Source organism: Oncorhynchus mykiss, chromosome 13 (genome assembly GCF_057628025.1).
Source record: "Oncorhynchus mykiss isolate SJ-2025 chromosome 13, ASM5762802v1, whole genome shotgun sequence".
NCBI lineage: Eukaryota > Metazoa > Chordata > Actinopteri > Salmoniformes > Salmonidae > Oncorhynchus > Oncorhynchus mykiss.
In genome coordinates, this window is record NC_143034.1 from 11503556 (window position 1) to 11516601 (window position 13046).

At 43.0% G+C, this 13046-nt stretch overlaps 1 protein-coding gene and 2 long non-coding RNA genes across 9 annotated transcripts in view; 1 reads left to right on the forward strand and 2 right to left on the reverse strand.

The window, feature by feature from the left end:
- LOC118940260 (uncharacterized) overlaps positions 1-11865 on the forward strand; it is a 28864-nt gene extending 16999 nt beyond the window's left edge. Inside the window, exons 8-11 of one of the 7 annotated variants that reach the window (XM_090195132.1) lie at positions 8848-10377; positions 10483-10530; positions 10675-10908; positions 11197-11865. In XM_090195132.1, coding sequence (XP_090051258.1) covers positions 8848-10377; positions 10483-10530; positions 10675-10908; positions 11197-11237 — 1853 coding nt within the window. In that variant the 3' untranslated portion in view covers positions 11238-11865. Of the gene's footprint in view, positions 1-8847; positions 10909-11196 lie in introns of all 7 variants that reach the window. The other 6 variants (XM_090195134.1, XM_090195130.1, XM_090195131.1 and 3 more) reach the window with 6 other exon arrangements.
- Positions 11297-12207, reverse strand: LOC149978697 (uncharacterized). Its single transcript, XR_016485623.1, has 2 exons — positions 11685-12207; positions 11297-11501 (listed from the first exon to the last, which is right to left on the reverse strand). It is a non-coding gene; the product is annotated as an uncharacterized LOC149978697 (long non-coding RNA).
- A 121-nt stretch (positions 12208-12328) lies between these two features.
- Positions 12329-13044, reverse strand: LOC149978698 (uncharacterized). The gene is made up of 2 exons (XR_016485624.1): positions 12860-13044; positions 12329-12443 (listed from the first exon to the last, which is right to left on the reverse strand). It is a non-coding gene; the product is annotated as an uncharacterized LOC149978698 (long non-coding RNA).
- Between the last annotated feature and the right edge of the window lie 2 nt (positions 13045-13046).

Consider the following 13046-nt stretch of genomic DNA (forward strand, 5'->3'; position numbering starts at 1 on the left):
GGGTAATATGACTCTACTGGGAGGACTATTGTTTTATATGTAGATGTGTTTATGGGTAATATGACTCTACTGGGGAGGACTATTGTTTTATATGTAGGTGTGTTTATGGGTAATATGACTCTACTGGGGAGGACTATTGTTTTATATGTAGATGTGTTTATGGGTAATATGACTCTACTGGGGAGGACTATTGTTTTATATGTAGGTGTGTTTATGGGTAATATGACTCTACTGGGGAGGACTATTGTTTTATATGTAGATGTGTTTATGGGTAATATGACTCTACTGGGGAGGACTATTGTTTTATATGTAGGTGTGTTTATGGGTAATATGACTCTACTGGGGAGGACTATTGTTTTATATGTAGATGTGTTTATGGGTAATATGACTGATCCACTGGGGAGGACTATTGTTTTATATGTAGGTGTGTTTATGGGTAATATGACTCTACTGGGGAGGACTATTGTTTTATATGTAGATGTGTTTATGGGTAATATGACTCTACTGGGGTGGACTATTGTTTTATATGTAGATGTGTTTATGGGTAATATGACTCTACTGGGGAGGACTATTGTTTTATATGTAGGTGTGTTTATGGGTAATATGACTCTACTGGGGAGGACTATTGTTTTATATGTAGATGTGTTTATGGGTAATATGACTCTACTGGGGAGGACTATTGTTTTATATGTAGGTGTGTTTATGGGTAATATGACTCTACTGGGGAGGACTATTGTTTTATATGTAGATGTGTTTATGGGTAATATGACTCTACTGGGAGGACTATTGTTTTATATGTAGATGTGTTTATGGGTAATATGACTGATCCACTGGGGAGGACTATTGTTTTATATGTAGATGTGTTTATGGGTAATATGACTCTACTGGGGTGGACTATTGTTTTATATGTAGATGTGTTTATGGGTAATATGACTCTACTGGGGAGGACTATTGTTTTATATGTAGATGTGTTTATGGGTAATATGACTCTACTGGGGTGGACTATTGTTTTATATGTAGATGTGTTTATGGGTAATATGACTCTACTGGGGAGGACTATTGTTTTATATGTAGATGTGTTTATGGGTAATATGACTCTACTGGGGAGGACTATTGTTTTATATGTAGATGTGTTTATGGGTAATATGACTCTACTGGGGAGGACTATTGTTTTATATGTAGGTGTGTTTATGGGTAATATGACTCTACTGGGGAGGACTATTGTTTTATATGTAGATGTGTTTATGGGTAATATGACTCTACTGGGGAGGACTATTGTTTTATATGTAGGTGTGTTTATGGGTAATATGACTGATCCACTGGGGAGGACTATTGTTTTATATGTAGATGTGTTTATGGGTAATATGACTCTACTGGGGAGGACTATTGTTTTATATGTAGATGTGTTTATGGGTAATATGACTCTACTGGGGAGGACTATTGTTTTATATGTAGATGTGTTTATGGGTAATATGACTCTACTGGGGTGGACTATTGTTTTATATGTAGATGTGTTTATGGGTAATATGACTCTACTGGGGAGGACTATTGTTTTATATGTAGATGTGTTTATGGGTAATATGACTGATCCACTGGGGAGGACTATTGTTTTATATGTAGGTGTGTTTATGGGTAATATGACTCTACTGGGGAGGACTATTGTTTTATATGTAGATGTGTTTATGGGTAATATGACTGATCCACTGGGGAGGACTATTGTTTTATATGTAGGTGTGTTTATGGGTAATATGACTCTACTGGGGAGGACTATTGTTTTATATGTAGATGTGTTTATGGGTAATATGACTCTACTGGGGAGGACTATTGTTTTATATGTAGATGTGTTAATGGGTAATATGACTCTACTGGGGTGGACTATTGTTTTATATGTAGATGTGTTTATGGGTAATATGACTCTACTGGGGTGGACTATTGTTTTATATGTAGATGTGTTTATGGGTAATATGACTCTACTGGGGTGGACTATTGTTTTATATGTAGATGTGTTTATGGGTAATATGACTCTACTGGGGAGGACTATTGTTTTATATGTAGATGTGTTTATGGGTAATATGACTCTACTGGGGAGGACTATTGTTTTATATGTAGGTGTGTTTATGGGTAATATGACTGATCCACTGGGGAGGACTATTGTTTTATATGTAGATGTGTTTATGGGTAATATGACTCTACTGGGGAGGACTATTGTTTTATATGTAGGTGTGTTTATGGGTAATATGACTCTACTGGGGCAGACTATTGTTTTATATGTAGATGTGTTTATGGGTAATATGACTCTACTGGGGAGGACTATTGTTTTATATGTAGGTGTGTTTATGGGTAATATGACTCTACTGGGGTGGACTATTGTTTTATATGTAGATGTGTTTATGGGTAATATGACTCTACTGGGGAGGACTATTGTTTTATATGTAGATGTGTTTATGGGTAATATGACTCTACTGGGGTGGACTATTGTTTTATATGTAGGTGTGTTTATGGGTAATATGACTGATCCACTGGGGAGGACTATTGTTTTATATGTAGATGTGTTTATGGGTAATATGACTCTACTGGGGAGGACTATTGTTTTATATGTAGATGTGTTTATGGGTAATATGACTCTACTGGGGAGGACTATTGTTTTATATGTAGATGTGTTTATGGGTAATATGACTCTACTGGGGAGGACTATTGTTTTATATGTAGATGTGTTTATGGGTAATATGACTGATCCACTGGGGAGGACTATTGTTTTATATGTAGATGTGTTTATGGGTAATATGACTCTACTGGGGAGGACTATTGTTTTATATGTAGATGTGTTTATGGGTAATATGACTCTACTGGGGAGGACTATTGTTTTATATGTAGATGTGTTTATGGGTAATATGACTCTACTGGGGTGGACTATTGTTTTATATGTAGATGTGCTTATGGGTAATATGACTCTACTGGGGAGGACTATTGTTTTATATGTAGATGTGTTTATGGGTAATATGACTCTACTGGGGAGGACTATTGTTTTATATGTAGATGTGTTTATGGGTAATATGACTCTACTGGGGAGGACTATTGTTTTATATGTAGATGTGTTTATGGGTAATATGACTCTACTGGGGAGGACTATTGTTTTATATGTAGGTGTGTTTATGGGTAATATGACTCTACTGGGGAGGACTATTGTTTTATATGTAGATGTGTTTATGGGTAATATGACTCTACTGGGGAGGACTATTGTTATATATGTAGATGTTTTTATGGGTAATATGACTGATCCACTGGGGAGGACTATTGTTTTATATGTAGATGTGTTTATGGGTAATATGACTCTACTGGGGAGGACTATTGTTATATATGTAGATGTTTTTATGGGTAATATGACTGATCCACTGGGGAGGACTATTGTTTTATATGTAGATGTGTTTATGGGTAATATGACTGATCCACTGGGGAGGACTATTGTTTTATATGTAGATGTGTTTATGGGTAATATGACTCTACTGGGGTGGACTATTGTTTTATATGTAGATGTGTTTATGGGTAATATGACTCTACTGGGGTGGACTATTGTTTTATATGTAGATGTGTTTATGGGTAATATGACTCTACTGGGGAGGACTATTGTTTTATATGTAGATGTGTTTATGGGTAATATGACTCTACTGGGGAGGACTATTGTTTTATATGTAGATGTGTTTATGGGTAATATGACTCTACTGGGGAGGACTATTGTTTTATATGTAGATGTGTTTATGGGTAATATGACTCTACTGGGGAGGACTATTGTTTTATATGTAGGTGTGTTTATGGGTAATATGACTGATCTACTGGGTAGGACTATTGTTTTATATGTAGATGTGTTTATGGGTAATATGACTCTACTGGGGAGGACTATTGTTTTATATGTAGATGTGTTTATGGGTAATATGACTCTACTGGGGAGGACTATTGTTTTATATGTAGGTGTGTTTATGGGTAATATGACTCTACTGGGGAGGACTATTGTTTTATATGTAGATGTGTTTATGGGTAATATGACTCTACTGGGGAGGACTATTGTTTTATATGTAGATGTGTTTATGGGTAATATGACTCTACTGGGGTGGACTATTGTTTTATATGTAGGTGTGTTTATGGGTAATATGACTCTACTGGGGAGGACTATTGTTTTATATGTAGGTGTGTTTATGGGTAATATGACTCTACTGGGGAGGACTATTGTTTTATATGTAGGTGTGTTTATGGGTAATATGACTGATCCACTGGGGAGGACTATTGTTTTATATGTAGATGTGTTTATGGGTAATATGACTCTACTGGGGTGGACTATTGTTTTATATGTAGGTGTGTTTATGGGTAATATGACTCTACTGGGGAGGACTATTGTTTTATATGTAGGTGTGTTTATGGGTAATATGACTCTACTGGGGAGGACTATTGTTTTATATGTAGATGTGTTTATGGGTAATATGACTCTACTGGGGAGGACTATTGTTTTATATGTAGATGTGTTTATGGGTAATATGACTCTACTGGGGAGGACTATTGTTTTATATGTAGATGTGTTTATGGGTAATATGACTCTACTGGGGAGGACTATTGTTTTATATGTAGATGTGTTTATGGGTAATATGACTGATCCACTGGGGAGGACTATTGTTTTATATGTAGATGTGTTTATGGGTAATATGACTCTACTGGGGAGGACTATTGTTTTATATGTAGATGTGTTTATGGGTAATATGACTCTACTGGGGAGGACTATTGTTTTATATGTAGATGTGTTTATGGGTAATATGACTCTACTGGGGAGGACTATTGTTTTATATGTAGATGTGTTTATGGGTAATATGACTCTACTGGGGGGGACTATTGTTTTATATGTAGATGTGTTTATGGGTAATATGACTCTACTGGGGTGGACTATTGTTTTATATGTAGATGTGTTTATGGGTAATATGACTCTACTGGGGAGGACTATTGTTTTATATGTAGATGTGTTTATGGGTAATATGACTCTACTGGGGAGGACTATTGTTTTATATGTAGATGTGTTTATGGGTAATATGACTCTACTGGGGAGGACTATTGTTTTATATGTAGATGTGTTTATGGGTAATATGACTCTACTGGGGAGGACTATTGTTTTATATGTAGATGTGTTTATGGGTAATATGACTGATCTACTGGGGTGGACTATTGTTTTATATGTAGATGTGTTTATGGGTAATATGACTCTACTGGGGAGGACTATTGTTTTATATGTAGATGTGTTTATGGGTAATATGACTCTACTGGGGAGGACTATTGTTTTATATGTAGATGTGTTTATGGGTAATATGACTCTACTGGGGAGGACTATTGTTTTATATGTAGATGTGTTTATGGGTAATATGACTCTACTGGGGAGGACTATTGTTTTATATGTAGATGTGTTTATGGGTAATATGACTCTACTGGGGAGGACTATTGTTTTATATGTAGATGTGTTTATGGGTAATATGACTCTACTGGGGAGGACTATTGTTTTATATGTAGATGTGTTTATGGGTAATATGACTGATCCACTGGGGAGGACTATTGTTTTATATGTAGATGTGTTTATGGGTAATATGACTCTACTGGGGAGGACTATTGTTTTATATGTAGATGTGTTTATGGGTAATATGACTCTACTGGGGTGGACTATTGTTTTATATGTAGATGTGTTTATGGGTAATATGACTCTACTGGGGAGGACTATTGTTTTATATGTAGGTGTGTTTATGGGTAATATGACTGATCCACTGGGGAGGACTATTGTTTTATATGTAGATGTGTTTATGGGTAATATGACTCTACTGGGGAGGACTATTGTTTTATATGTAGATGTGTTTATGGGTAATATGACTCTACTGGGGAGGACTATTGTTTTATATGTAGATGTGTTTATGGGTAATATGACTCTACTGGGGTGGACTATTGTTTTATATGTAGATGTGTTTATGGGTAATATGATTCTACTGGGGAGGACTATTGTTTTATATGTAGATGTGTTTATGGGTAATATGACTCTACTGGGGAGGACTATTGTTTTATATGTAGATGTGTTTATGGGTAATATGACTGATCTACTGGGGAGGACTATTGTTTTATATGTAGATGTGTTTATGGGTAATATGACTCTACTGGGGAGGACTATTGTTTTATATGTAGATGTGTTTATGGGTAATATGACTCTACTGGGGAGGACTATTGTTTTATATGTAGATGTGTTTATGGGTAATATGACTGATCCACTGGGGAGGACTATTGTTTTATATGTAGATGTGTTTATGGGTAATATGACTCTACTGGGGAGGACTATTGTTTTATATGTAGATGTGTTTATGGGTAATATGACTCTACTGGGGAGGACTATTGTTTTATATGTAGGTGTGTTTATGGGTAATATGATTCTACTGGGGAGGACTATTGTTTTATATGTAGATGTGTTTATGGGTAATATGACTGATCCACTGGGGAGGACTATTGTTTTATATGTAGGTGTGTTTATGGGTAATATGACTCTACTGGGGAGGACTATTGTTTTATATGTAGGTGTGTTTATGGGTAATATGACTCTACTGGGGAGGACTATTGTTTTATATGTAGATGTGTTTATGGGTAATATGACTCTACTGGGGAGGACTATTGTTTTATATGTAGGTGTGTTTATGGGTAATATGACTCTACTGGGGAGGACTATTGTTTTATATGTAGATGTGTTTATGGGTAATATGACTCTACTGGGGTGGACTATTGTTTTATATGTAGATGTGTTTATGGGTAATATGACTGATCCACTGGGGAGGACTATTGTTTTATATGTAGATGTGTTTATGGGTAATATGACTCTACTGGGGAGGACTATTGTTTTATATGCAGATGTGTTTATGGGTAATATGACTCTACTGGGGAGGACTATTGTTATATATGTAGATGTGTTTATGGGTAATATGACTCTACTGGGGTGGACTATTGTTTTATATGTAGATGTGTTTATGGGTAATATGACTCTACTGGGGTGGACTATTGTTTTATATGTAGATGTTATTATGGGTAATATGACTGATCCACTGGGGTGGACTATTGTTATACAGTGCCTTGCGAAAGTATTCGGCCCCCTTGAACTTTGCGACCTTTTGCCACATTTCAGGCTTCAAACATAAAGATATAAAACTGTATTGTTTTGTGAAGAATCAGCAACAAGTGGGACACAATCATGAAGTGGAACGACATTTATTGGATATTTCAAACTTTTTTAACAAATCAAAAACTGAAAAATTGGGCGTGCAAAATTATTCAGCCCCTTTACTTTCAGTGCAGCAAACTCTCTCCAGAAGTTCAGTGAGGATCTCTGAATGATCCAATGTTGACCTAAATGACTAATGATGATAAATACAATCCACCTGTGTGTAATCAAGTCTCCGTATAAATGCACCTGCACTGTGGTAGTCTCAGAGGTCCGTTAAAAGCGCAGAGAGCATCATGAAGAACAAGGAACACACCAGGCAGGTCCGAGATACTGTTGTGAAGAAGTTTAAAGCCGGATTTGGATACAAAAAGATTTCCCAAGCTTTAAACATCCCAAGGAGCACTGTGCAAGCGATAATATTGAAATGGAAGGAGTATCAGACCACTGCAAATCTACCAAGACCTGGCCGCCCCTCTAAACTTTCAACTCATACAAGGAGAAGACTGATCAGAGATGCAGCCAAGAGGCCCATGATCACTCTGGATGAACTGCAGAGATCTACAGCTGAGGTGGGAGACTCTGTCCATAGGACAACAATCAGTCGTATATTGCACAAATCTGGCCTTTATGGAAGAGTGGCAAGAAGAAAGCCATTTCTTAAAGATATCCATAAAAAGTGTTGTTTAAAGTTTGCCACAAGCCACCTGGGAGACACACCAAACATGTGGAAGAAGGTGCTCTGGTCAGATGAAACCAAAATTGAACTTTTTGGCAACAATGCAAAACGTTATGTTTGGTGTAAAAGCAACACAGCTGAACACACCATCCCCACTGTCAAACATGGTGGTGGCAGCATCATGGTTTGGGCCTGCTTTTCTTCAGCAGGGACAGGGAAGATGGTTAAAATTGATGGGAAGATTGATGGAGCCAAATACAGGACCATTCTGGAAGAAAACCTGATGAAGTCTGCAAAAGACCTGAGACTGGGACGGAGATTTGTCTTCCAACAAGACAATGATCCAAAACATAAAGCAAAATCTACAATGGAATGGTTCAAAAATAAACATATCCAGGTGTTAGAATAGCCAAGTCAAAGTCCAGACCTGAATCCAATCGAGAATCTGTGGAAAGAACTGAAAACTGCTGTTCACAAATGCTCTCCATCCAACCTCACTGAGCTCGAGCTGTTTTGCAAGGAAGAATGGGAAAAAATGTCAGTCTCTCGATGTGCAAAACTGATAGAGACATACCCCAAGCGATTTACAGCTGTAATCGCAGCAAAAGGTGGCGCTACAAAGTATTAACTTAAGGGGGCTGAATAATTTTGCACGCCCAATTTTTCAGTTTTTGATTTGTTAAAAAAGTTTGAAATATCCAATAAATGTTGTTCCACTTCATGATTGTGTCCCACTTGTTGTTGATTCTTCACAAAAAAATGCAGTTTTATATCTTTATGTTTGAAGCCTGAAATGTGGCAAAAGGTCGCAAAGTTCAAGGGGGCCGAATACTTTCGCAAGGCACTGTATATGTAGGTGTTTTTATGGGTAATATGACTCTACTGGGGTGGACTATTGTTTTATATGTAGATGTTTTAAAGGTCTTATTAACAGGGTTGTCTATGTACTCAGGTAAGGCTGTTGTGACCAGGACCACTGTGTTGGAGGTGAAATCCTCGGGAGGAGGAGTGGGGACGGGAGGAAGCTCAATGTTGATGCATTCCACTAGCTCCACCTCCAGCAGTTCTGGGGGCGGGGCAGCCATGCTGTCATCAGGAGGCGCCGCGATGGTGTCCGGCAGGGGACCAGCCATGCTGTCATCAGGAAGCCCCGCAATGGTGTCTGGCAGCGGATCAGCCACGGCGCCATCAGGAGGAGGCACGGCGCCATCAGTAGGAGGCACGGCGCCATCAGTAGGAGGCACGGCGCCATCAGTAGGCGGCTCGGCGCCATCAGTAGGCGGCTCGGCGCCATCAGTAGGCGGCACGGCCCCATCAGCAGGAGGCACGGCCCCATCAGCAGGAGGCACGGCCCCATCAGCAGGAGGCACGGCCCCATCAGCAGGAGGCACGGCCCCATCAGCAGGAGGCACGGCCCCATCAGCAGGAGGCACGGCCCCATCAGCAGGAGGCACGGCCCCATCAGCAGGAGGCACGGCCCCATCAGGAGGAGGCACGGCGCCATCAGGAGGAGGCACGGCGCCATCAGGAGGAGGCACGGCGCCATCAGGAGGAGGCACGGCGCCATCAGGAGGAGGCACGGCGCCAGCAGCAGGCACGGCGCCATCAGCAGGAGGCACGGCGCCAGCAGCAGGCACGGCGCCATCAGCAGGAGGCACGGCGCCATCGGGAGGCACGGCGCCATCAGCAGGAGGCACGGCCCAATCAGGAGGAGGCACGGCGCCATCAGCAAGCGGCACGGCCCCATCAGCAGGAGGCACGGCGCCATCAGCAAGTGGCACGACCCCATCAGCAGGAGGCACGGCGCCATCAGCAGGAGGCACGGCGCCATCAGCAAGCGGCACGGCCCCATCAGCAGGAGGCACGGCGCTATCAGCAGGAGGCACGGCGCCATCAGCAGGAGGCACGGCGCCATCAGCAGGAGGCACGGCCCCATCAGCAGGAGGCACGGCGCCATCAGCAGGAGGCACGGCGCCATCAGCAGGAGGCACGGCGCCAGCAGCAGGCGGCACGGCGCCATCAGCAGGAGGCACGGCGCCATCAGGAGGCGGCACGGCGCCAGCAGCAGGCGGCACGGCGCCATCAGCAGGAGGCACGACGCCATCAGCAGGAGGCACGGCGCCATCAGCAGGAGGCACGGCGCCATTAGCAGGAGGCACGGCGCCAGCAGCAGGCGGCACGGCGCCATCAGCAGGAGGCACGGCACCATCAGGAGGCGGCACGGCGCCAGCAGCAGGCGGCACGGCGCCATCAGCAGGAGGCACGGCGCCATCAGGAGGCGGCACGGCAGGAGGCACGGCGCCATCAGCAGGAGGCACGGCGCCATCAGCAAGCGGCACGGCCCCATCAGCAGGAGGCACGGCGCCATCAGCAAGCGGCACGGCCCCATCAGCAGGAGGCACGGCCCCATCAGCAGGAGGCACGGCCCCATTAGGAGGAGGCACGGCGCCATCAGCAGGAGGCACGGCGCCATCAGCAGGAGGCACGGCGCCATCAGCAGGCGGCACGGCGCCATCAGCAGGCGGCACGGCGCCAGCAGCAGGCGGCACGGCCCCATCAGCAGGCGGCACGGCGCCATCAGCAGGAGGCACGGCGCCATCAGCAGGTGGGGGACCAGCTCTGATGTCATCAGGAGGCGTTACAATGGTGTCCGGTGGGGGACCAGCTCTGATGTCATCAGGAGGCATTGCAATGGTGTCCGGTGGGGGACCAGCTCTGATGTCATCAGGAGGCGTCGCGATAGTGTCCGGTGGGGGACCAGCTCTGATGTCATCAGGAGGCGTCGCAATGGTGTCCGGTGGGGGACCAGCTCTGATGTCATCAGGAGGCGTCGCGATAGTGTCCGGTGGGGGACCAGCTCTGATGTCATCAGGAGGCGTCGCAATGGTTTCCAGCGGGGGCCCAGCCACGGTGTCATCAGGAGGTGCTGCGATGGTGTCATCGGGCGGGGGCATGACCGTGTCCGGTATCAACTCGTCTTCCACCAGCGTGTTGACCAGCTCCACCATGGAAGGTGAACATAGAGATATAATAACTAGACCAGCTCCACCATGGAAGGTGAACATAGAGATATAATAACTAGACCAGCTCCACCATGGAAGGTGAGGATAGAGATATAATAACTAGACCAGCTCCACCATGGAAGGTAAACATAGAGATATAATAACTAGACCAGCTCCACCATGGAAGGTAAACATAGAGATATAATAACTAGACCAGCTCCACCATGGAAGGTGAGGATAGAGATATTACAACATTGAAAAAAAGATTTTGCTACTCAATGTCTCTCTCTCTCTTCCAGGTAAAGTCTCTACTGGTGATATTACCATAGTTCCCATATAGTGATTCCCTTCTCTGATTCACGTCACAACACTCTCCAGGACCACGGAACCCCCTACCCGCACCACACACACACACACACACACACACACACACACACACACACACACACACACACACACACACACACACACACACACACACACACACACGTGTAGCATCTCTCTACTACTAACACACAGCTCACCTGGCAGAACACACACAGTCCACATTCTGACCTGAACATCATGACGTGTAGCCTCTCTCTACTACTAACACACAGCTCACCTGGCAGAACACACACAGTCCACATTCTGACCTGAACATCATGACGTGTAGCATCTCTCTACTACTAACACACAGCTCACCTGGCAGAACACACACAGTCCACATTCTGACCTGAACATCATGACGTGTAGCCTCTCTCTACTACTAACACACAGCTCACCTGGCAGAACACACACAGTCCACATTCTGACCTGAACATCATGACGTGTAGCCTCTCTCTACTACTAACACACAGCTCACCTGGCAGAACACACACAGTCCACATTCTGACCTGAACATCACAACGTGACGCTTCTCTCTCTTCTGTTTAATTTAAATTACATTTGACGTTTCCATTTATAATAAAAACCTGACCCTACAATGAGATGTTGTTTTTCTGAGTGTTTTACTGAGTGTTTCGTTATTAAAGATGACGCTGCATTGATCGTGTGTTAAATCAAAGCGTTGGGCTAGTAACTGGAAGGTTGCAAGTTCGAATCCCCGAGCTGACAAGGTACAAATCTGTCGTTCTGCCCCTGAACAGGCAGTTAACCCACTGTTCCTAGACCAGTTAACCCACTGTTCCTAGACCAGTTAACCCACTGTTCCTAGACCAGTTAACCCACTGTTCCTAGGCCGTCATTGTAAATAAAAATTTGTTCTTAACTGACTTGCCTAGTTAAATAAAGGTTAAATAAATGTATATTTTTTTAAAGGATTATGATCTATAATATGTTGTCTTTTAGATTAGAATGAATGGGATTCAATGGGCAGGGGAACCTGATCCTAGATCAGCACTCTGACACGCTTCATGAATACCAGGGCCCAGGAGAAGAGATGTAATCTGGGGCCGAGAAACAAGTTTTTGTGGGCGGTTTTCACAGATGAGATGAATCCAGGAGCAGGTTTAATCCTGACTAGGGTTACTTGAGTCTAAATGTGGTTGAATGAACATCAACTGACCTCAGACTGTGGTTGAATGAACATCAACTGACCTCAGACTGTGGTTGAATGAACATCAACTGACCTCAGACTGTGGTTGAATGAACATCAACTGACCTCAGACTGTGGTTGAATGAACATCAACTGACCTCAGACTGTGGTTGAATGAACATCAACTGACCTCAGACTGTGGTTGAATGAACATCAACTGACCTCAGACTGTGGTTGAATGAACATCAACTGACCTCAGACTGTGGTTGAATGAACATCAACTGACCTCAGACTGTGGTTGAATGAACATCAACTGACCTCAGACTGTGGTTGAATGAACATCAACTGACCTCAGACTGTGGTTGAATGAACATCAACTGACCTCAGACTGTGGTTGAATGAACATCAACTGACCTCAGACTGTGGTTGAATGAACATCAACTGACCTCAGACTACATGCTCCCTCCTGATCTTTTATTTTTTATTTAACTAGGCACGTCAGTTAAAGAACTCATTCTTATTCACAATGACGGCCAAACCCCCGGCCAAAACCGAACGACGCTGGGCCAATGGTGCTCCGCCCTACGGGACTCCCAATCACAGCCGGATGTGATGCAGGCTGGATCTGTGACT